The sequence below is a fragment of the Mus musculus genome, chromosome Y, assembly GCF_000001635.26.
Source record: "Mus musculus strain C57BL/6J chromosome Y, GRCm38.p6 C57BL/6J".
Taxonomy (NCBI): Eukaryota; Metazoa; Chordata; class Mammalia; order Rodentia; family Muridae; genus Mus; species Mus musculus.
This window is the reverse complement of record NC_000087.7, coordinates 82,226,649-82,252,013: the sequence shown is the minus strand read 5'-3', so window position 1 is coordinate 82,252,013 and position 25,365 is coordinate 82,226,649. Positions and strand designations below refer to the sequence as shown.

Genomic DNA, 25,365 nt, shown 5'->3' with positions numbered 1-25,365 from the left:
CCAGGATGTCTCAGACACTGAGCCAGCAACCAGGCTTCATACACCAGATGATATAAAGCCACCAACACATATACAGAAAAGGACTGCCAGGTCTGGACTCAGTCAGATGAGGTCCATCTAATCCTCAAGGGACTTCAGGCCCCAGGGAGCAGGGAGGTCTGGTGGAGAGGGGACAGGATGGTGGGGACATACTCTTGGAGATGGGGATTGTGGGCTTGGGGCCCTGGGAGCATGGGGGCATATAGGCAGGAGATATGGGGTGTGGAACAGTAAGAGGGGGAACTAGGAGAAGAATAAAATCTCGACTTTAAAAAAAGTATAAGAATAAATTTTAAATAATTCAACTATATTAGTGTGTGGAATTTCAGTCCACGGGACTATATACCATTCACATATTCATTTAGATTTCCTTTGGAAGTTAATATAAAGATGCACTTACACTTAAACAAGAAAATGATTAAAGATATTTAAAAATAAAGAAGTTCTATTTTAACTCTAAAGGTATAACTGCTAGTTAACTTTGTAATCACATCACTGGGATTAACTTCCTTCTCAGAATCATCAGAATAACAAGGATTAAAGAAACTTTAAAACTCTGTTTCATAGGAAACAAAAAAGTTAGAGATTTTTTTATTTGTTTTATATATATACCAGCAAGTGAAAATTTTTCATGCTTCATTTTTCTGAAGATGGGAAAGTAGAAGAGTACTTCAGATTATTCTCCATGATGGCTCTTTCAAACATAGACATTTTTTTTTCTCAGTTCACCATCTACACCAAAAAGCATATCTTAGTTCTTGGTCCCCAAGTTCATCAAAACCTAAAACAGAAAAGTACCTCTTATTAAATAAATTCCCAAGGATACAAATATGAAAGATTCTGTGCAGATGATGTATAGGGTAAAGGTTAAGGTCAGGATTAGGATTAGGGTTAGTGTTAGGGTTATGTTTAATAAAGCAGGATAATTATAGTGTTATTAAAGTATGAGGTACATCTGAGGTCAAATTCCCATTTTATCATTTCATATCTTTAATAATTCATACAAAGCCATTAGGATTTTATGGATAATAGCAGTCATTTCAGTAAGAAATAATTCAAAATAATAAGTAGTTAAAACTTTATGATTATTAAAACATATTTAGATTCCTAAGGTCATTTTATGGACCATGTGCAACATACCTCCATGGACTTCTCATGCATTTCTTTAACTGCTTCCAGGGTCTGGTTCTGACTACATTTGGACAGTTTCAATGCTTGTTGTTCTTTTTGACAACTATTCTACAAATGTAAAAGGAAAACATTAGTATAACAATTCTGTTTATTTTTGTTGTTACTGCCATGCAACATGCATGGTAGTCTAACAATAAAACACTAAATGTATATCTAATACTAAAACATTTATGTGAGCAAAAATAATTCTATATGAAAGTTAAAAGGAATAGTTTTCCAACTGATTTAAAATTTTAACAACTATTTTGACTAAATATATATATATATTTACAATAATATGAAATAACATTATGCTACCAATTGTGGGGTAGGAATTTTTTTTAATGTGAAAGAGTTTTTCATAATGCACAGACTGGCCTTAGCCTCCCAAGTTCTTATGTTTATAGGCATGCACCATGTATACATGAACTCGGTAAAATCCTAGTCTTGGAAGCTTAGATTGGTTTTCTCTAGATTCCAATCTCAAGCAACATATAGAAGTAGTAACATAAAGTTCTCATTGTATTCTTTAGGGTTGCACACAACCATGATAATTTGCATTTAAAAAAAATTAAGACAAGCCCTTTACACCTTTTCACCTTGGGCTACTACAATCCTGTTTTGCCCTTTATTCACTGTGATCAATTTTTTACCTCACATTTGCACTCAAATCATCATAATTAAGTAAAATTACCTCTAATTTGCAATGCTTATCTTTAAAAAAAAGTGCACCTGCATACATTTGGAGACAAAGGGTTAATATTGGGTGTCATCTTTGATTTCACAGTACTGTTTCAGAGACAGAATCTCACTAAACCTAGAGCTCATCATTTATGCTACACCTGGTGGCTACAAAGATCTGGAGATCTTCTTTTCTCTGAACTAAATCTGAGATTGGTTGTTTTAAAATGCTCACAACCACACCAACTTTTTTTTGTTGTTGTGGTGGTGGTTTGTTTTTAGTGTTGCTAGTTTGTTGTTGTTTATTTTGTTGTTGGTGGTGGTGGTGTGGGCATTCATCCCAATGCAGGGAATATAAGCTAGGGTCTCCATGCCTACACGGGAGAAAGATTACCAATTAAACCATCTTCCAGCCCTGTAAATCAATCTTATTGGGCCCACATGCAGCATATGACACATTTAGGGATCTTTTCTTCTTTAAAACTTTCCTTCACTCATGGTAGTTTTCTTTCTACCAGTGGTTCTCTTCCTTTACTGGCTCCCTCTCACCAGCTGCCATATGCAGAATTACAAATTTTGAAGTACCCTGCTGTTCTGTCTTTAGACTCCTTATTTACAGGGATGATCACTTTCCCTTGAAATGTCATCCAGAGTCCAATGTTTAAAAACTGTCTTCAATTGGAGTATTTATTATTTATCTTTAGTTCCTATCTCTTTCCAGAACTGACTCATAATGGCAGGTTCCTCAATGCCTTCTGAGGCAAGAATGAATTTGCTGTTCCTTTCAAATTGAATACTTTCCAAACTATTAACCAGTAAATAAAATAAAATAGTTAATATGATTATCGTTGTCTCAGATCTTACTTGGAAACCAGGTGATGACTCTACAGGTAGAGTAATGGAGACGTGATCTAAAATTGTTTGCTGATATTCTTCCACAGGAAAATTCTTCCAGGGCTGTTGAGATTGTTTGTTTCCATCCTCTGTTGTTACTAAATCTTTACTAAATTTAGGACTGTAAGAACTGATTTACCAAATTGAGTTGGTTTTTTAATATAAACAACAGAGTCCAGGTGAAACCAATAAATAAGCTTTCTCTCTTCTTTGAACTCTGATATATTGTGGTTTTTTTGTTTTTTTTTTTTTTTTTTTTTTTTTTTGTAGTCACTGGTAATCATCTCTTGATCTTTCTGCAAATGTCTGCCTCTTGAAAATTTATGATCTGGTATACCATAAAATGCCTAGTCGTTTTCATTGATATAGTATGCAATCAATAGTTTATATCTCAGTAAGACTAGAACAGAAGCAAGGATAGATAGATAATGGAACTTAATTTAGTTTCATATGCTCAACTCAAGGCTAGTTGTTCCATTCCTACTTAGTAATACTAGGTTAAATATTAAGTTTTTTTTATGGTACCAACCACTGATTTTTCTTTTTCTTCATTGAATTTCTGTACATCCATATCAGACTTCTGAAATGTAGTTATATACTGCTCACAAAATTTGTTGTTGATGTTCTTCCTGTAAAGCACAGTAACAAAAGCAGGCACATTTCATACCAATATGAAAATGAACACTCAGAACAAATTCAATTGAACATTTCATACTATAAAAAGAAAAATAGCAGTATAAAATATCTAATGGGAAATCATTATAGATTTTTCTGCTAACATATTATCAGAGAGGTTTTCATTTACGTTTTAGCTTTTCAAAATTAAAGAAATATAAACACACACAACACACACGTAACACACACACACACACACACACACACACATATATATATATATATATATATACATGTACAAAATTTAATTATATTTCAATGTGGTTTTTTTTTCATTATTTTCTACCAAATATAAGTTCTAATTTATTTTTCATACATTGCCTTAGTAAAGACAGTGCAAAACATGTCAACTAAAATATACAAATTGTCTGCATATGTAATTGTAGTTGTTCCTTTTGAATATTGTTAAACATAATAATCCATAAATTACATTCCTAAGACTATGTGCAAGACTTCTGTATTTCCACAATGAATGTAAATTAAAATTTAAATCTCATTAACATTGACTTAAAGCAGAAAATAAAATTTTCATAGATTTCTATGAATTAGATTTAGTTTGCTTGAAGGCATGATGTTATAGGGTTAACTGTTTAGACAAAATCAAAGCCACACATTTTTACTAAAGAATCAGACATGATATAATTTTTTTTAAACTTCAGCCACATATAATTTTTAAAATGATACACATTTGACCCTACAACTATAACAACTCTACCTCTCTCGTTCGTTCGTTTTGCAAAATCTTTCTAATTTCTGGTTGCTGCCTTTGAAAGATTCTTTGACATAAGTTTCCATCCATTTTCTCTTTATGTGAAGCGTCTTATAAATGTCATCTATATTAAAAATAAAGAGTCATTTTGAAGAAAAATTAGATGATTCCATGTATTCAAGTAAAAATAGATATAGATAAATTTCATTCAATAATGCTATGGAAACTTAAAATTAAATGATAGATATCACAAACATGCTTCATACTTTAGAATACTTAGGGTTTGGTATGTTCAGATGAAGGATGTTCAACCTGTAAAGTCTACAGAAATGTTCCACAACATAGAAAAAAACAGTCCATGTATTTTGGATAAGAAATATCTAATCTTATCTGAATTTTAATTTCTGTAAGGAAAATAATTTTGAGCTTCAAGAACAGTTTTCAAAAGAACAAATGCACAAAACAAAGGATCAAAAGTATACTTAATTCTTCATAAGGAAACACTTTTAATAAAGGCTAATTCTTTTCCAAATCTAAAAAAGATGATGCAACTGAAAGAACAAACTTGACTGTGGAACTGTTAGACCCATTGTTTAAAATATTCAATTAAAATAAGAGGGCAACCGGTCATATTGGTTCCCATGTTAATCCTAGTATTCTGGAGGAAAAGGCAGAGAGATATTTGTGTGTTCCAGGTTAACCTGGTCAACATACTGAGTTCCAGGACAGACAGAGCTACAAATGAGACCCTGTCAGAATCAAACCTGCGTTTGATTCCTAGCACCTACATAATGTGCACAAATATCTCCAACTCCAGTTCCAGGGGATGTGATGCCCTGTTCTAAATTCTGCATGCACCAGGTACATATGTATATGACTCACAGACATACTTATAGGCAAAATACCTATATAAATAAAAATAGATAAAAATGTTAAAATCTATGTTTAAAACAATGATCTCCAAGTTTTTTTTTAATCAAAATAAAATTATTTCTAAAGTGAATTGGTAATTATATTTCAGAACATATCCTTTAAAAAAACACTTGAAGAAAATTATGGTAGGAACTTTTGATCAGTAACTGCTGCAGTTCATGAAAATTGTAATGCTTCAGAAAATGTTTAGTACCTTTCTAGCATGCACAGTTAGCTTTCAGTAACTAGGATGAAGCTATATTTCGGTGTACATGTTTAATATTCTCACCATACATAGTACTAGACAAAATCAGATTATTAAATGATGATTCTGCCTCCTCTAAATAGAGCAAATCCTTCAGTTGAAAAAAAATAATTTGGTAAAATGGGTAACTTGAAAGAAGCAAAATATTATTTTTTAAAAATATAATATTGTTTCATGGGGGTAGAGATATGGCTCAGCAGTTAAGAGTACTTCCTGTTCTTTGCAAAGGACATAGGTTTGGTGTCTAGTACTCATATGGTGGCTCACAACTATCTGACTCCAGTTCCAGGTATCTGAAATAATCAACTGATATCTGAACAACAGGTACACATGTGGTGCACATATATAACTGTAAGCAAAACACTAATACACATAAATAAGTCCAAAAATAGGTATTAGGAGCATTGTTTAGTAAGCCATGTAAAGATGTTTTTATTTGTGTGTATGATCCTAGTATTGGAAGCTTAAGCAGGAGATTTCCAGTGTAAAGACTGCATAGGTTAAATAGGAAAATGCAGGCCAGCCTGAACTACATAATGACACCATATCTCAAAGACAAGTTACTGTCTTCTGAGAAAGCTCACTTAGCATTCAGTTACACATAATTTAAAACAGATACTTTAGAATCTGAGTATCATTCTCTCATTGTTTAGTAAGTTGTCTTCCACTTACAGTTACATAATTCATTTCATAAAAAGAAAAAGAAAAACAATGAAGGGATTGGAGAGATGATTCAGCAGTTAAGAGCACTGGTTCCCTTCCAGCTTTCTGAGATTGGAGTACCAAAACCCACAAGGTGGCTCACTACCTATAACTTCAGTTTCAGGGGATTCAAGGCCTTCATCTGGCTTCCTCAGGTACAAGACACACGAGTTGTGCACATACACACGTGAAAGAAAGAAAAAAAAACAATAACCATAACATAAAATTTAAAAATAAGTTATAAGGGTTACATTAAAGAATTCAGTTTTGCACTGTGCCATATAAAGAAGGAAGCACAGAAGACTCCTAGAAAAGAAACTGACTTAATATAAAATTAGCACTGGATCAATGAAAATATGTTTCATGTACAGAATTTTGTATACATATCACTTAGCTATGAGTACATGGAACTGTGAAATTGTTTACATCTATTTTTTTTTCCTTTTAAAATTCCTTCAAAGCTGTTACAAAAAAGCCTCAGTAGTCAAGAGGGCCTACTGTGAAAAGAGGAGGTTCACAAAGTACTTTTTTTTTGTTTTTTAAGGTAAGTAATGTTACTTCATGCTTATCAAAGGATAATTCATCAAAGATGAACTCACAATTCTGAATATCTATGCTCCAAATACAAGGGCAACCAAATTCATAAAGAAATTTTACTAGAACTCAAAGTACATATTGTACCCCATATAATAATAGTGAGAAACTTCAACACCCCACTCTGAGCAACGCAGAGGTCCTGGAAAAAAGAAATGAAAAAGAGACACTGTGAAACTAATGAGAAGTTATGAAACAATCGGATTCATCAGATACATATATATGTATCTGTCACACACACACAGACACACACATCCAAACATGCACACATATATTGAAGCAAATTCACACACAGTTCTCACTAGATGAAGAGAAATTATTTGAAAAAAAATCAACAAACCTTCATGATAATAGTCTTGGATAGATTAAGAATTTTAAGCACATACCTAAATATAGAAGCAAACCAGAAGCCAACATCAAATTAAATGGAAAGAAACTTGATGCAATCCCACTAAAATAAGACAAGACAGGACTAGTCAAGGCTTCTTACTCTTTCCCTACCAATTCACTATAGTACTACAAGTTCTAGACAGAGCAACTAGAAAACAAAAATTGGTCAAAGGAATAAAAATTGGAAAGGAATAAATCAAAATATCACTATTAGCAGATAATAAAATAGTATACTTAAGTGACCACAAAAATTCCATCAGAGAACCCATAAACCTGAAAAACAACTTCAGCAAAGTGGCTAGATATACAATTAACTCAAACAAAACAGTACCTTTCTTCTACTCAAAAGATAAACAGGATGAAAGGCAATTATGGAAACAACACCTTTCAAAAGTCACAAATTATAGTTCCTTGATGTGACTCAAACCAAGCAGGTGAAAGATTTCTATGACAAGAACTTCAAGTCTCTGAAGAAAGAAACTGAAAAATCTCAGAAGATGGAAAGGTCTCCCATGGTCATAGATTAAGTTAGTAAAAATGGCTGTCTTCCCAAAAGCAATCTACAGATTCCATGCACTCTCCATCAAAATTTAAACTCAATTCTTCGTAGAGACAGAAAGAGCAATATGCAAAACCATTCGGAATATCAAAACTCCAGAATATCCCAAAACTATTCTCAACAATAAAAGAACTTCAGGGGGAATCATCCCTGACCTTAAGCTGTATTATGCAGAAATAGTGATAAAAAATGTATGGTAATGGTACAGAGACAATGCCTTCATGAAATGGAGAGATCTAAAATATATCATCCTGTGTGATCTCAAAGGAAAAAAAACATGGTATGCACTCACTGATAAGTGGATATTATCCTAAAAGCTCAGAATACCCAAAATGTAATTCACAGACCACATGAAGCTGAAGAAGAAGGAAGACAAAAGTGTAGGTGTTTCAGTCCTTCTTAGAATGGGGAACATACTATTCCTGATAGGAAATGTGGAGATCAGGGCAGAGACTTAAGGAATGACCATCCAGATTCTGTCCAACCTTTGGATCCATCCCATATACAGAAACCAGGCACAGTCACTATTGTGGATACCAACAAGTGCTTGCTGATAGGAGCATAATATGACTGTCTCCTGAGAGGCTCGGCCAGGGCTTGGCAAAAACAGAGGCTGATGCTCACAGCCAACAATCAGACTGATCATGGGGTCCCCAGGGGAGCAGTTAGAGGAAGAACTGAAGGAGCTGAAGGGGTTTGCAACCTTACAGGAAGAACAACAATATGAACCGAGCAGACAGACCAGAGCACTCAGGGACTAAGCCACCAAACAAAGAGGGGCACCCATGACTCTAGCGGCATATAGAGCAGAGGATGGTATTGTCAGACATCAGTGGGAGGAGAGGTCCTTGGTCCTGTGAAAGCTCCATGCCCCAGTGTAGGCAAATGCCAGGGTAGGGAGGTGGAGTATGTGGGTGAGGGAACAGGCTCATAGAAACAAAGCAAGTGTCAAATGGAATAGGGATTTCCTGGGATTAAACCAGGAAATGGCTGATATTTGAAATGTAAATAAATACACACACACTCACACACACACACACACACACACACACACACACACAGATGGCTTTAACTGTGTCTTCAGGTGGGTTTACATCTAATCACAGGATGATCTAAATTTTTCCCATTCCTGCTAGTTTTTTGATAAATTAGAGTAAATGTGTCTGCATCTCAATCTCCAAATAAAATCATAGTTGCTCTTATCACAACCAAGCTCCTCAACCTTTTTCATCACAATACAAATCTAAGACAAATCTTAAATATAAAATTCTTCCTGGCTGGACAAATATTTTACTGCTACAGCAAGAAGCTCTGGTTTCAATCTTCAGGAATGAAAAATAAAAACCCCCAAAATTTAGATATAAAAAATAAAGAAGGCATGATTCCTCGGGCCCCATTACATTTCTGAGGCTGAGGACTTCAGGTACAAGGCCAGTCCAGGCTGCAATTGAGGTTTCAGACAATCCTGAGATATAGAGCTAGAGGTTACTTTCCTAAACCAAAACAACAAATAAATAAAGACAGCCTGGTCTGAATTATGTCTGAATTCCCAGCACTTCTGAGGCTGAGAGAAGCCTCTAGTATTTGAGGCAGTTTGGAACCTATTATTTCGGCAATGTGGCATTTTCACAACACGTTAAAATGTAGACTGGTCTTCAGTTTCTTTTTAATAAATTCCTGGTGGGAAGCAGTTGCACAGAAGAGGGTTTTGTCTGTTTCATCCACTAAGTGAAGTCCAGTTTACTCACACCTCACATCCCCAGTCCCCAAGAATACTTTCAGGGTCTCCATTTCCTTGGCCTTCCTGATTTCTGCTAGGAGCTAGTCTGTTCAAACTCTTGCACTTACAGTGAAGTTCTCAGTTTTTCTCAGCAGAGGCCTAAGTGGGAAAGGTCGATTGTGAACCTGGAAGTAGCAACTTCCTGAGTCCAGTGAGGGTCACCTAATCTCATTACTCCTGAAGAAACACCTCCAAATCTCCACCTTCATCCCCACCCAGACCCCTAGCTGAACCAGGATTAACCAACAGACAATTGACTACCTCCACTGAGACTTCATCCTACCATGATTCCTCAAGAATTTTGCTTCCTCAAGAACTCTTTGTAGCCACCATACTGGGTAACAGGGTTTGAACAGCAGGAAAATAATCTCAGCCAAGCCCATTGCTGATTGGCTGTGTTTGCACATGAGTACTAAGGGTAAGAGAGGCTCTTTCAGTCATCTGTGATTAAAGTTTCAAAAAGCGGGTAGTATTTTAACTTCCACTACTACCCAGAGGCTTTCCATTTTCTAAGTTTGCAATACTAACTTGAAAGTTAAAATAAAATGAACTCCAAAGACGACTCTCCTACTTTGTTTCAGATGAAGGGACTGTTCTGTGTAACTCTAAATTGTTTTTTTGTTTGTTTGTTTGTTTGTTTTGTTTTTTTGTTTCTTTTTTTTTTTGGTTTTTTTTTTAAACTAAAGTGTTTTTGCATGTTTGTATTTATATAACATGTATGACTAGTTCCCCTAGAAACTAGAATAGGATGCCAAAATCCCTGGATCTAGAATTAAAAATGATTTTGAGAATTATGTGGGTTCTAGGAACTAAACCTTGGTTCTGTACAAAAGCAACAAGTGTTCTTAATTTCTAAGCCATCTTTCCATTCCTATCCTGTGTGTGTTTTAAGGTGTGCTGGACCATTTCTCACGATAGATGTTTAATTTTACTATATAATGGAGAGTATAAAAAATGACTTTGTTAATGTTGTCTATTTCCAGAAACAGAAAAACAAACAAACAAACAAACAAAACAGCAACAAAAAAACCATAATTTTAATGGATTGTGTAAATCATAAATAGTTTCAGGATAAAAATGGAGTGTATACATTTCAGTATATGGGTGCATAAGGAGGCCAGATATAGACATCTGTTTTATTCTCAATTATATTCCAAATTTCTTTTTCATTTTCAGTTTTTTTTTTCAAGTCAGGGTTTATCTGTATAGCTCTGGTTAACCAGGAACTCACCCTGTATACCAGGGTGGCATCAAAATCAAAAATCTCCCTGCCTCTGCCTCCCAACGTCTGGGATTAAGGCATGTGCCACCACTGACTGACCCAACTTAAAACTTGAGATAGGTTCTCTCTGAATATGCAGCTAACCAATGCCACTACCTCGGCTAGCCAGCAAGCTGTCTCCACCTACTCAGCACTGGTTGGCAGCCTGCATTTTAGAAGTGGATTCTAGGCCCCCACTTTTATTTTCAAGAAAAACATTTTACTAAAACAGCCATCTCTCTAGCCACTCTTCAAGGTTTGTTCTGTTGCTATAGACACTGCAATTTTTTGTTTGTTTGTTTTTTGTTTGTTTGGTTTCTTTTTCTATTTCTCTAATCATGCCTAAGTTTAGGCTCCTAAAATGCTTAGTGGTGGTTTTGCTTGTTTCCTTACAACAGCAAATTGGTTTTCTTGCTCACTTTACAATTTGCAGCTAATTTGGCACACTGGACGAACTGACATTTCATTTACTAGTCTTATTGCTGTGTTTTGTTTCTTTGGTGCTTTTTTTTTTTTTTTTTTTTTTTTAATTTGCTGGGTTTGTTTTTTTTTGCTGGTTTTTTGTTTTTGTTTTTGTTTTCACCACTGAAGATGAAATTTATAACTTTTAATGGTGCTTTACCACTGAGCTACATCTTTAGTTAATCTTTAGTTTTGAATGTTGGATGAGAAGTTATCTGTGTGTATTTTTTAACGAAAACTATAATTTCTGTGAAGCCTACAATTATCCCCCTATGCTATAGGTTCTATAGAGATCTGTTTCCCTCGTTTGGCCTCTTCAAGAAACAGGGAAATATTTCTAAAACACATACCTCCAGATTTATCCAACATACTGCCTACTTCATGTCTGTGAAGACAGAACAATAAAAAATTAAAGCAAGAAATATAGTAGACTGGTAGGCCATTTTTTTTTACCACACACAAAACTTTACACAGAACCTTCTTTAATTTTTTATAATAAATATATAATGTTTGGTTTGGAACAAATGTCATATGCATATAAAATATATGGTGGACTACCAACTTGAACTTGGATTATTTACTTTTAACAATTCATACGTTTACACCCCACAAGGAGTTTATTCATAACTCTCCCACAATTGCCAAGACCCTTTTTTCCCCCAGATAGTCCCCTACTTATTTTTATGATGTTTCTCCTTTTCTTTGAGTGTGTCAAAGATCACATGCAGGTGGTCCTATTGTATGAGTTCCTATGTGTTTGTGATCACAAAGTCTAAAGGATCCCAAGCTGGGCTTGAACTTAACATATATCAGCATCTGACATTGAAATGCTGATCTTCCTGAATCTAGTTTTCCAGTGAAGGTAACACAAACACTCTTTTGAAGTACTCTATTGAACTGGCAAAAAAAAAAGAAAGAAAAAAAAAGAGAAAAAAAGAAAAAGAATTGAAAATATTACCCCATGTCTTCATCTCCTTTTACTTGAGGCGATATATTTTCATCTTTACCAATTGCTGGATTATTTACTGTATTGACAATAGAAAATGTAAACATTTGAAAGTATGCAATATTAGTAATAGTTAATAAAGTACTATCAATTTGAATTTCTTTGGAAAAACTGCCCATTTTGAGTTTTTGAAACAGATTTTAAAAATTAAGTAAAATTAAGTACATCCAGGAAATCTAGGACACAAGGAGAAGAAAAAACATAAGGATAACAGGTATAGATGAGAAGTAAGATTTCCAAATTATAGGGCCAGTGAATATCTTCAACAAAACTATAAAAGAAACCTTTCCTAACCTAATGAAAGAGATGTCCATGAACATACAAGAAGCATGCAGAACTCCAAATAGTTTGGACCAGAAAAACAACAACAAAAACAAAAATCCCTGCCATCATATATTAATCAAAGCACCAAATGAACAAAACAAAGAAAGAATATTAAAAGCAGTAAGGTAAAATGGTCAAGTAACATATACAGGAATTCCTATCAGAATTACACCTAACTTCTCCCCAGAGACTATGAAAGCCATAAGATCCACGGTAGATATCATACAGACACTAAGAGAGCAGAAATAAGAGCCAAAGCTATAATATGCAGCAAAACTATTTTACCATAGATTGAGAAAACAAGGTATTCCGTGAAAAAACAATATTTACACAATATCTTTGAACAAACCAAACCCTTCAAGGGATAATAAAGGGAAAACTCCAATATAAGGAGGGAAATCATGCTAGCAAAAGCAAGATATTAATCTTGAAGTAAACCTAAAAGAAGATAGCTACATGAACAAAATTCCAACAAAAATAACAGGAAGAAACAAAGACTTTGCCTTAGTATCTCTTAATATCACCATATTCTATTCACCAATTAGAAAGAAATAGACAAACAGACTGGATGTGTAAGCAAGACCCAGCATACCAGAAACAAACCTCAGGGACAAAGACAGACATTTCCTCACAGTAAAAGGCTGGAAAACAATTTTCTAAGCAAATGTTCCAAAGAAACAAATTTGGAGTAGCCATTCTAATATCAAATAAATTTGACTTTCAACCCAATGTTATCAAAAAAGACAAGGAGTGACACTTCATATTCATCAAAGTTAAAATTTACCAAGATGAATTTTCAATTCTAAACATTTATAGTCCAAATGCAATGGCATCCATATTCATACAAGAAACTTTAGTACAGCTCAAAATGCACATTGCACCACACACAATAATAGCAGAAGACTTCAACAACCCTCCTCATCAATGGAAAGATCCTGGAAAGAAAAATTAAAAAAAGACACAGTTAAACTAACAGAAGTTATGAAACAAATACATTAGTTGATATCTATAGAACATTTTATTCTAGAACAAAAATTGTCCATTCTGCTCAGCACCTCATGACGCCTTCTCCAAAATTAACAATATAATCAGTCACAAAACATGCCTCAACAGATATAAAAATATCCAAATAATCTCATACATCCTATCTAATCACCAAGGACTAAGGCTGATCTGAAATAATAATATAAATAATTGAAAACCCATGTACACGTAGAAGGTGAACAAAAATCCAGTCAGTGATAAATCAGGTAGGGAAGAAATAAAAAAAAAAAAAATAAATGTAAGACTTTTTAGAGTTTAAAAAAAATGAAGTTACTACATACCGAAAGTTGTGGAACACAACTAAAGCAGTGTTAAAGGGAATCTCATAGCTCTGAATGCCTCTAAATAGAAACTGGAGAGAAGATACAGTAGTAGGTTGACAGCACACCTAAAACCCCTTGAATAACAGGAAGGAAATTCACCCAAGAGGAGTTGAAGGCAGGAACTAATCACACTCAGGGCTGAAATCAAACAAGTGGAAACAAAGGAACTATAACATAAAATCAAACAAACTAGGAGCTGGACCTTTGAGAAAGTCAACAAGATAGATAAAACATAAGCCAGACTAATTACAGGGCACAGGGAATATATCAACATTAACAAAACCAGTAATGAAAAGGGAGACATAACAACAGATACTTAGTAAATCCAAAAAAATCATCAGATCCTACTATATAAGCCTGTAACTTAGCAAAAGTGGAAAATCTGGATGAATTGGACAATTATCTAGACAGATGTCAGGTACTAAATTTCAATCAGGTTGAGATAAACCCTGTAAACTCTCCCATAATCCCCAAAGAAATAGAAGCAGTCATTAAGAGCTCCCCCCTCAAAAAAAAAAAAAAAAAAAGCCCCGTATCTGATGGGTTTAGTACAGATTTCTATCAGGCTTTCAATGAAACACCAATACCAACAATCTTCAATCTATTATGCAAAAACAAAAGAAAATGAACACTACTTAATTTGTTCTATGAAGCCACATTTACTCTTATACCCAAACCATACAAAAACCCAATGAAGACAGGATACTTCAGACCAATTTAACTTATAAATATTGATGCAAAAGTACTCAATAACATCCTGTTAAACACAATCCAAGAACACATCAAAATGATCATCGTTCATCCCAGGGATACAGGAATGGTTCAATATATGGGAATCCATCAATGTAATCCAATATGTAAAGAATCTCAAGGAAAAAAACACAGTATTATCTCATTAGACGCTGAGGAATCATTTAAAAAAAATCAACACACCTTCATGATGAAGTCTTGGATAGATTCAGAAAGCAAGGCCCATAACTAAACATAGTAGCAAACCAGGATCCAACATCAAAATAAATGGAGAGAAACTCGATGCAATCCCACTAATATATGACAAGGCTTCCCACTCTCTCCCTACCTATTCACTATAGTACTGGAAGTTCTAGCCAGATTAAATAGACAACAAAAAGAGGTCAAAAAGTTAAAAATTGGAAAAGAACAAATGAAAATATCACTATTAATAGGTAATAAGATAGTATATTTAGTGACCCCAAAAAAATCCTCTAAAGAACCCTTAAGCCTGAGAAACAACTTTAGCAAAGTGATTGGATATACAATTAACTCAAATAGATCAGTAGCCTTCCTCTACTCAAAGGATAAACAGGCTGAAAAGGAAGTTATGGAAGCAACACTCTTCACAATAGTCTCATATTTTAATAACTTGGTGTGACACGAAAAAAGCAAGTCAAAGTTCTGTAGGACAAGAACTTCATGTCTCTGAAGATAGAATTGAAATTCTCAGAAGATGGAAAGATCTCCCATGGCCATAGATTGGTGTCCCAAATAATTTAGTAAAAATGTCTATCTTGCCATAAGTAAGCTCTGATTCCATGCCCTCTCCATCAATATTCAAACTTAATTCTTTATAAAGATAGAAAGAGCAATATGCAAAATCATTTGGAATAACGAAAATCCAGGATATTGTAAAACTATTCACAACAATAAAAGAACTTCAGGGGGAATCATCCCTGACCTCAAGCTGTATTATAGAGAAATAGTGATAAAAATGTATAGTGACCATAAAGAAAAAATGACTTCAGGAAGTTCACACGCAAACGGATATGTCTAAAGTATATCATCCTGTATGAGGTAACACAATCCCAAAGGAAAAAATATGGTATGCACTCACTGATAAGTGGATATTATCCTAAAAGTTCAGAATACCCAAAATGTAATTCACAGACCACATAAACCTTAAGAAGGAAGAAAAAAGTGTGCATGTTTCCGTCCTTCTCAGAATGGGGAACAAAATACTACTGGGAGGAAATATGGAGACAAAGTGCAGGGCAGAGACTGAAGGAACGACCATTCAGAATCTGCCCCACCTGTGGATCCATCCCGTATATAAACACCAGACCCTGTCACTATTGTGGATACCAACAAATGATTGCTGAAAGGAGCCTAATAAGGCTGTGTCCTTAGGGGCTCTGCCAGAGGTTGGCAAAAACAGAGGCTCATGCTCACAGCCAACAATCAGACTGATTATGGGGTCCACAGTGGAGGAGTTAGAGGAAGGACTGAAGGAGCTGAAGGGGTTTGTAATCTTACAGGAAGAACAATAATATGAACCAAGCAGACCGCCCCCCTCCCCCCAGAGCACTCAGGGACGAAGCCAGCAAACAAAGAGGGGGACCATGGCTCCAGCTAAATACATAGCAGAGGATGTCCTTGTCAAACATCAGTGAGAGGAGAGGTCCTTGGTCATGTGAAGTTTGGTGTCCCAGTGTAGGCAAATACCAGAGCAGGGACATGGGTGTTGGTGGGTGGGGGAACATGCTCATAGAAGCAGAGGGAGGGTGGAATGGTAAAGGGAATTTCTGGGGTGAAACCAGGAAATGACTAATATTTGAAATGTAAATAAACACACACACACACACACACACACACACACACACACACACACACACACACACACACACACACACACACACACACCTAATATGATGGCTTTAACTGTGACTTCAAGTGGGTTTATATGCAATCACAGGATGATCTAAATTTTGGTCCCATTGTTGCTAGGGTTTTGATAAATTAGAGTAAATGTGTTTGCATCTCAATCTCCAAATGAAATCATGGTTGCTTTTATCATAACCAAGCTCCTCAATTTTTTTCATCATAATACAAATCTAAAGCAGATCTAAAATATAAAGTTTTTCTGGCTGGACAAATATTTTACTGCTACAGCAAGAAGCTCTGGTTTCAATCTTCAACAAGGAAAAAAGGAATAAAAAACAAACAAACAAACAAACAAACAAAAATTTAAATATAAAAAATAAAGAACACATATTTCCTCAGGCCCAGGTACATTTGTAAGGCTGGGGACTTCAGTTTCAAGGCCAGTCAAAGCTGCAGGTGAGGTTTCAGACAATCCTGAGATATAGAGTTAGAGCTTACTGTCCTAAACCAAAACAACAAATAAATAACAACAACCTGGCCTGAATTATGTCTGAAGTCCCAGCACTTCTGAGGCTGAGAGGAGCCTCTGTATTTTGAGGCAATTGGAGCCTATACATAGAAATTTCGGGAATCTGCCATTTTAACAACAGGTAGAGGTAAATGAAGACTGGTTTTCAGTTCGTTTTTAATGAATTCCTGGCAGGCAGCAGTAGCTAAAAGAAGGTTTTAGTCTGTTGGCTCCACTAACTGACTTCCAATTTACTCACTCCTCACCTCCCCAAGCCCCAAGAAGACTTCCAGGGTCTCCAATTCCCTGGCCTTCCTGCTTTCTGTTAGAAAATAATTCTGTTCAAACCCCTGCCCTTAGCGAAGTTCTCTGTTTTTCTCAGCAGAGACCTAAGTGGGAAAAGTTGATTGTGAGCCTGGAAGCAGTACCTTCCTGAGTCCAGTGAGGGTCACCTCCTCTCCTTACTCCTAAAGTAACACCTCCACCCCTCCACCTTCTTCCCCACACAGGCCCCCAGCTCAAACAGTATTAATCATCTTTCAACAGACAATTGACTACCTCTACTGAGACTTCTCCCTACCATGCTTCCACAAGAACTCGGCTTGATGACTACCACAAAGCATACTGGGTAACAGGGTTTGGATAGCGGGAAAACAATCTCAGCCAAGGCCCTTGCTGATTGGCAGTGTTTGCACATGTGTACTAAGGGTGAGAAAGGCTCAATCAGTCGTCTGTCATTGAAGAGCAAAAAGGAGGTAGTATTTTAGCTGCCACTACTACCCAGAGGCTTTCCATTTTCCAAGTTTACAATACTAACTTGAAAGCTAAAATAAAATGGACCCCAAACAAGACTCTCCTACTTTGTTTCAGATGAAGGTGCTGTTGTTTGTAATTTTCAATTGTTTTATTTATTTAAGTAATTTGTTTTTGCATGTTTGTGTTTATAAACATGCATGTGTGGTGCACATAGAAACTAGAAGAGAATTCGAAAACCCATGGATATAGAATTAAAAATGGTTTTGAGCCATTGTGTGGGTCCTAGGAACTAAAACTTGGTTCTGTCCAAGAACAACAAGTGCTCTTAATTTCTAAGCCATCTTTCCATCCCTGTCCTTTGTGTCTTTTAAGGTGTGCTGATCATTTTTCTTGAAAGATGTTTATTTGTACTATACAGTGGAGATTACAAAATTATAACACTTTCTTAATATTGACAATTTGCTCATAGAGAAAAAACAAAAAGACAAAAACCATCATTTTAATGGATTGTGTAAATCAGATAAAGAGTATTGTAAAAAACTGATGCATATACATTCCAGTATAAGTATGCATAAGAGGGCGACAAATAGACATTTGCTGCATTCTCAATCACATTCCAACTTCCTTTTTTTTTTTTTTTTTTTTCAAGGCAGGGTTGTAGTCCTGGACCTCACCCTGGTTACCAACTGCTGGGATTATGGCATGAACCACCTCTGACTGCCCAAATTTAAAACATGAGACAGGTTCTCTCTGAATCTGCAGCTCACCAATGCCACTAGCCTGGCTAGCCAGCAAGCTGTCTCCAACTACTTTTCACTGGGTCGCAGCCTGCATTTTTAAAGCCGATTTAAGACCCCCTCCTTAATTTATATACTTTCAAATAAAGCACATTACCAAAACAGCCATCTCTCTAGCCCCTCTGAGAGGTTTGTTCTCTTGTGGTAGCCACTGTATATTTTTTTTTTCTTCTCTAATCATGCCTAAGTTTAGGCTCCTAAAATGCTTATTGCTGGTTTTGCTTGTTTCCTTACAAGAGCAAACTAGGTTTCTTGCTCATTTTACAATTTGCAGTTAATTTGGCAAACTGGACAACCTAACATTTCATTTGCAAGACTTATAACTGTGTTTTGCTTGTTTGGTAGGATTTTTGTTAATTTGGTGCATTTGTTGGTTTGTTTGGGGTTTTTATTGTTATTGTTTTGTTTTGTTTCTTTGTTTGTTTTTGTTTGTTTATTTTTGCCACTGAAGATGAAACTCATCACTTTTAAATGGTGATTTACCACTGAGCTACATCTTCAGCTAATCTTGCATTCTGAATGTTTGCTGAGAAGTTATCTCATATGTGTTTTAAAGGAAACTACAATTACTGTGAACCCAAAATTATCCCCTTTTGCTATACAGTCTAGAAATCTGATGCCCTCTTCTGACCTCTTTAAAAAACAGGCAAATACCTCCAAAAACACATACCTTCAGATTTATCCAACATACTGTCTACTTCATCTCTGTGAAGAAAGGAAAATAAAAAAATTAATGCAAGAAATATAGTGGACTGGTAGGCATTTTTCTTACCCACACAAAACTTTAAAAAGAACTTTCTTTTAATTATTTATAATAAATATATAATGTTTGGTTAAGAACAAATGTCATATATATATATATATATATATATATATATACATATGTATATGTATGTGTATATATATATGTATGTATGTATGTATATATATATATGTGTATATATATATGTATGTATGTATGTATGTATGTATATATATATATATATATATATATATATATTACATGGTGGAGTATCAAAGTGATCTTGTATCCTTTACTTTTACCAATTCATACATTTACACCCACAGTAGTTTATTCATTACTCTCCCACTCTTGCTGAGACCCTTCTTCTTGCCAGATGGTCCCCCTCTTATTTTCATGATTTTTCTCCTTTTCTTTGTGTGTATATCTTGGAAGATTTCAGGCAGGTGGTCATATTATACTAGTTGCTATGTGTTTGTTATCACAAGGTCTGAAGGACCTCAAGCTGGGCTTGAACTCAACATATAGCAGTGTCTGATTTGTATTGCTCTCTTCCTGAATCTACTTCTCCAGTGAAGGTAATACAAACACTACTTATGAAGTAATCTATTGAGCTGGCAAAAAATATTGAAAATGTTACCCCATATCTTCATCTGCTTCTGCTTGAGGCGATATATTCTCATTTTTATCAAATGCTGGGCTCTTTACTGTATTAACAATAGAAAACAGAAACATTTGAAAGGATTCTATATAAGTAATAGTTAATAAAGTACTATCGATTTGAATTTATCTGGAAAAACTCTCCATGTAAATTTTTGGAAGAGATTTTAGAAAGGAAATATTTACACCGAGAAAATCCAGGACACAAGGAGATGACAAAACTTAAGGATAATAGGTATCAATGACAAGTAAGTTTTTCAAATTTAGGGACAGTGAATATATTCAACAAAATTATAGAAGAAAACTTCCCTAACCTAAAGAAAGAGTTGCCTATGAATATACAAGTAGCCTACAAAACTCCAAATAGTTTGGACCACAAGAGAAATTTCTTCCATCATATAGAAATCAAAACTCCAAATGCATAATAAAAAAAAAAGAAAAGAAAAAGAAGAATATTAAAAGCACTAAGGGAAAATGGTCAAGTGACTTATAAAGGAAATCCTATCAAAACTATACCTAACTTATCCCCAGAGATTATGAAAGCCATAATATCCAGGGCAGATGTCATACAGACCCTAAGGGAAAAGAAATGCCAGACAAGGCTACTAGACGCATCAAAAATTTTTACAATAGATTGAGAAAACAAGGTATTCTGTGAAAAAAACCGATATCTACACAATATGCTCGAACAAATCCAGCCCATCAAGTGGGTAATAATGGGAAAACTCCAATATAAGGAGGGAAATTACACTCTAGAAAAACCAAGAAATTGATCTTGAAGCAAACCTAAAAGAAGAAAGCTACATGAATCACATTCCAACTCTAACAACAAAAATAACAGGAAGCAACAACTACTTTTCCTTAATATCTCATAATATCAGCGGACACAATTCACCAATAAAAAGACATAGAATAACAGACAGGATGTGTAAGCAAGACCAAGCATACTAGAAACAAATCTCAGGGACAAATACAGATATTACCTTAGAGTAAAAGGCTGGAAAACAATTATCCAAGGAAATGTTACAAAGAAACAAGTTGGAGTAGCCATTCTAATATCAAATAAATTCGACTTTCAACCCAAAGTTATCAAAAAAAAAAAGAGGAGGGACACTTCATATTCATCAATGTTAAAATTTGCCAAAATGAATTCCCAATTCTGAACATTTATACGCCAAATGCAATGTCATCCACACTCATAAAAGAAACTTTAGTAAAGCTCAAAAACACACATGAATAGAGCATTAAAAAAAACCTTGACTAAATTAGTTTTAGAGACCTGCAGAAAAGATTATGCAGCTCTTTTTCCCTTCACCTTGTTCTGAGTATGGAACACCACAGGGAAATTTAAACTTACACCATTCAAACTCCTCAACTGGGGACCCCCCCCTTTAACAGAAGCAGGTGGAATGTTTGACCCTCATGTTTCTTTTTCAGAACTCCCACTAGCTCACTTGAAGGACCTACAACTGGTCAGAAAAGATGCCTTGGAAATGTTGAAACACAATAAAAAACTTAAACAAAAACAAAAAAACAAAAAACATACGAACCAGAAACCATCTTGGTGCCACATAAATTTCAAACAGGAGTACCTGTCCTGGTCTGGTGCCACCATTCTGGCAAACTTGAACTCAGATCAAAAGGACTTTCCCTGATGATTCTCACAAGCCCTGCTGCCACACCTCCAGCATGTGCCCAGTTCTGGCATCCAGCCTGCCATGGCCCACTGGCCTGGCACTGCTCACACACAGTGGGCACTGCACAGGAACCTCCCTCCCTCCCTCCTCCCAATGGCAAGAGGCTCTTTTGTCTCATTCAATGGGCTTCTGAGGTTCTCAATCTTACATATCCTAAAGCTGTGACCTCATGTTGGCTTTGTTTGGCAGCTGGGCCAGAGGTTTAATTTTCTAACTTATAAGATCAGAACTATGTACTAGAAGGAGTGGGAAATGTGAGACCACAACTTAGAGCGTTTCTCCCTGGAAGGTAAAGCACCTGGACATTCTCCAAGATTGTTTTCCCTGATTTATAAAAATACAGCCAGAAAGAGACTCTATGTTCTCTACAGCCACCAAAAATCCTTTTGGTTTCTGAGCCTTACAGCTAGAGATTCAAAATTGGAGTTTTGACAAGGACATCTGGGCAGAGAAGAACACTCCTCCCATCTCTTCCCAACTCCTCCAAACTCTCCTCCCAACTCATCCCAATTCCTCAGCTAGCTAATAAAAACCTTCTTCTGTCACATCTCAGAGTCATACGCCCCTGCCCTGCACAGTGGAAGGAGTTTGTCCTTAGCTAGCTGATAATAAAAACTCTTGCAGTTTGCATCAGGTGTCGATTTCTCTCAAGTCATTGGGGTGCTGGCCAGCTCATCCCGGGACTTTACTGGAATTGAGAGGAGGTCCATCTTCGGGGTCTTACACATGGAGACCTAATACCAAAACTCTTCAAACTAATATGCAAAATCAAAAGAGAAGGAACACTATTTAATTTGTTCTATGAAGTCAGATTACAATTATATTCAAACCATACAAAAACACAATGAAGAAAGGAAACTTCAGACCATTTTCCCTTATGAATTTCGAAGCAAAAATACTCAATAAAATCACTGCAAACCAAATAAAAGAATACATCAAAACGATCATCCATCATGGTCAAGTAGACTTCATCCCTGTAATGCAGGGATGGTTTAATATATGGAAATTTGTCAACTTAATCCACTATAGAAACAAACTCAAAGACGAAAACAACATGATCACCTCATTAGATGCTGAGAAAGCATTTGACAAAACACAACACCCATTCATAATAAAAGTCCAGGAAAGGTCAGGAATTCAAGGCCCATATCTAAACATAAAAAAAAAAATACAATAGACAGCAAACGAGTAGGAAACATTAAACTAAATGAAACAATCTCATTAAAATCAGGGACTAGACAAGGCTGCCCACTTTCTTTATACCTATTGAATATAGTAGTTGAAGTCCTAACCAGAGCAATTAGACAACAATAGGAAAACAAATGAATACAAATTGGAAAGGAAGAAGTCAAAATATCACTATTTCCAGAATATATGATAGCATGTATCAGTGACCCAAAAATGCACCAGAGAAATCGTAACCATATATATGACTTCAGTGCAGTAGGTGAATATAAAATTAACTCAAACATATCAGTGGCCTTTCTCTACTCAAAGGAAAAAGAGGATGAGAAAGAAATTTGGGAAAACTCACCCTTCACAATACTCACAAATAATATAAAATAGCTTGGTGTGACTCTAACTTAGAAAGTGAAAGATATATATGATAAAAACTTCATGTCTCTGAAGAAAGAAATGAAACAAGATCTCAGAACATGGAAAGAACTCCCATGCTCATGGATTGGAAGGATTAATATAGTAAAAATGGCTGTTCTGCCAAAAGTAGTTTATAGATTCAATATAATCCCCATCAAAATTTCAACTCAATTCTTTACTGAGTTAGAAAGGGCAATTTACAAATTCTCCTGGAATTTGAAAAAAACAAACAAGCAACAACAACAACAACAACAAAAAACCAACAACAACAACAACAACAACAAAAAACAAAAACCTGGTATAGGAAAAACTATTCCCAACAATAAAAGAACCTCTTGTGGAATCACCATGCCTGACCTCAAAGTGCACTACAAAGCAATTGTGATAAACACTACATGGTACAGGTATAGTGGTACACAGGTAGATAAATGAAATAGAACTGAAGTCAGAGAAATAAACCTTTAGTCACTTGATCTTTGACAAAGGATCTAAAACCATCTAGTGGAAAGGAGACAGCATTTTCAACAAATGGTGTTGGTTCAATTGGCAGTTAGCATGTAGGAGAATGTAAATTGATCTATTCTCATCCCCTGTGCAATGCTCAAGTCTAAGTCGATCAAGGGACTGCACATAAAACCAGAGACACTGAAACTTATAGAGGAGAAAGTGGGGAATAGCCTGGAATACATGGGCAAAGGGGGGATATTCTTGAAAAAAAATACTACCAATGTCTTGTGCTATAAGATTAAAAATGGACAAATGGGACCTCATAAAACTGATAAGGTTATACCCAGAAGTTCAAACTTGTAATAAGGAAACATGCTTCACTTTGTCCATAGCAGCCTTTTGTATAATAACAAGAAGCTGAAATGAACCCAGATGACTCTCTTTAGAGGAATGTATATAGAAAATATGGCACATTTACTAAATGAATTACTACACAGCTATTAAAAACAATGAATTCATGAAATTTTTATACAAATGGATGGATCTGGATGATATCTTCCTAAGAGATTTAACCCAATCACAAAAAACACACATGATATTCACACATTGATGAGTGGATATTATCCCTGAAGCTCAGAATAACCAAGGTAAAATGTGCAAAACCCATGAAACTGAAGAAGGAAGACCAAAGTGTGGATATGCCGTTCCTTCTTAGAATGGGGAACCAAATAATCATGGAGGGAGTTACAGAGACAAAGATTGGAGCTGAGAATAAAAGAATACAGAGACTGCCTCACTTGGGGATCCATCCCATATACAACCACCAAATCTACTGAAGATGCCAACAAGGGATTGGGTGCAGGAGAATGATATAGTTGTCTCCTGAGAGGATCTGCTAATGCCTGACAAATAAAAAAGTGGATGTTCACAGACATCCTTGGGACTTAGCACAGGGTCCCCAATTATGGAGCTGGAGAAAATACCTAAGGAGCTTAAGGAGTTTGCAGGCCCCTAGAAGAAAAAACAACATGAACTAACAAGTACCCCACAATTCCATGGGATTAAACCACCAATCAATGAAAACAAATAATGGGATATATGATTCCAGCTTCTTATGTAGCAGAGGATGGACTAGTCAGGCATCAATGGGAGGAGAGACACTTGTTCCTGTAAAGATCCTATGCCCCAGTATGGGGGAATACCTGGGTTAGGAATTGGTAGATGATGTGTTGGGGAGATGGGGGAGAGGGGAGAGGACAGGAGATTTTTTGGAGTGGAAACTAGAAACGGGGATAATATTTGAAATGTAAATAAGGAAAAGTTATAATAGAAAAAGAAAGGAAATAATTTATTTGCAAGTTTTATGAAATAAATTCATGTTTGGCAAACATATTATACGAACAATGTTCATGTCTTTTCTTGAGGTGAAATCAAGAAAGTTCTTCTCTCTCAACATATGCTGATATAGTTCCAAGAGTAGGTTTATGTGCTGCAAAACCTTGTATATAGGAATAGAGAGATATAGGTAAAATTAGAAATGAAGTATATGTAAACTCTTAACAAAGACTTCTTCCATTTCAGGTGACTAGGTAAAGTCTAATGAACTGCAGGACACAATTAATACTGGAAATGCGATACCTTCCGAAAGAGCCTCCTCTGAAACTTTTATGTCATCGTCCTCATCATCAAAGTCCAAAAGTAATAAGTAACCTTCCTTTGGTATCACCTTCAATTTCTTAAGAGCCATTCTTCTCAT

At 35.5% G+C, this 25,365-nt stretch overlaps 1 protein-coding gene across 1 annotated transcript; it reads right to left on the bottom strand.

The window, feature by feature from the left end:
- Positions 1 to 790: 790 nt before the first annotated feature.
- Gm21317 (predicted gene, 21317) lies at positions 791 to 25,365 on the bottom strand. The gene is made up of 9 exons (XM_030251614.1): positions 25,248 to 25,365; positions 19,850 to 19,916; positions 19,138 to 19,172; positions 12,052 to 12,118; positions 11,444 to 11,478; positions 4,175 to 4,292; positions 3,314 to 3,413; positions 1,180 to 1,278; positions 791 to 820 (listed from the first exon to the last, which is right to left on the bottom strand). The coding sequence occupies exons 1-9, from the start codon at positions 25,363 to 25,365 to the stop codon at positions 791 to 793; spliced, it is 669 nt and encodes a 222-aa protein (XP_030107474.1).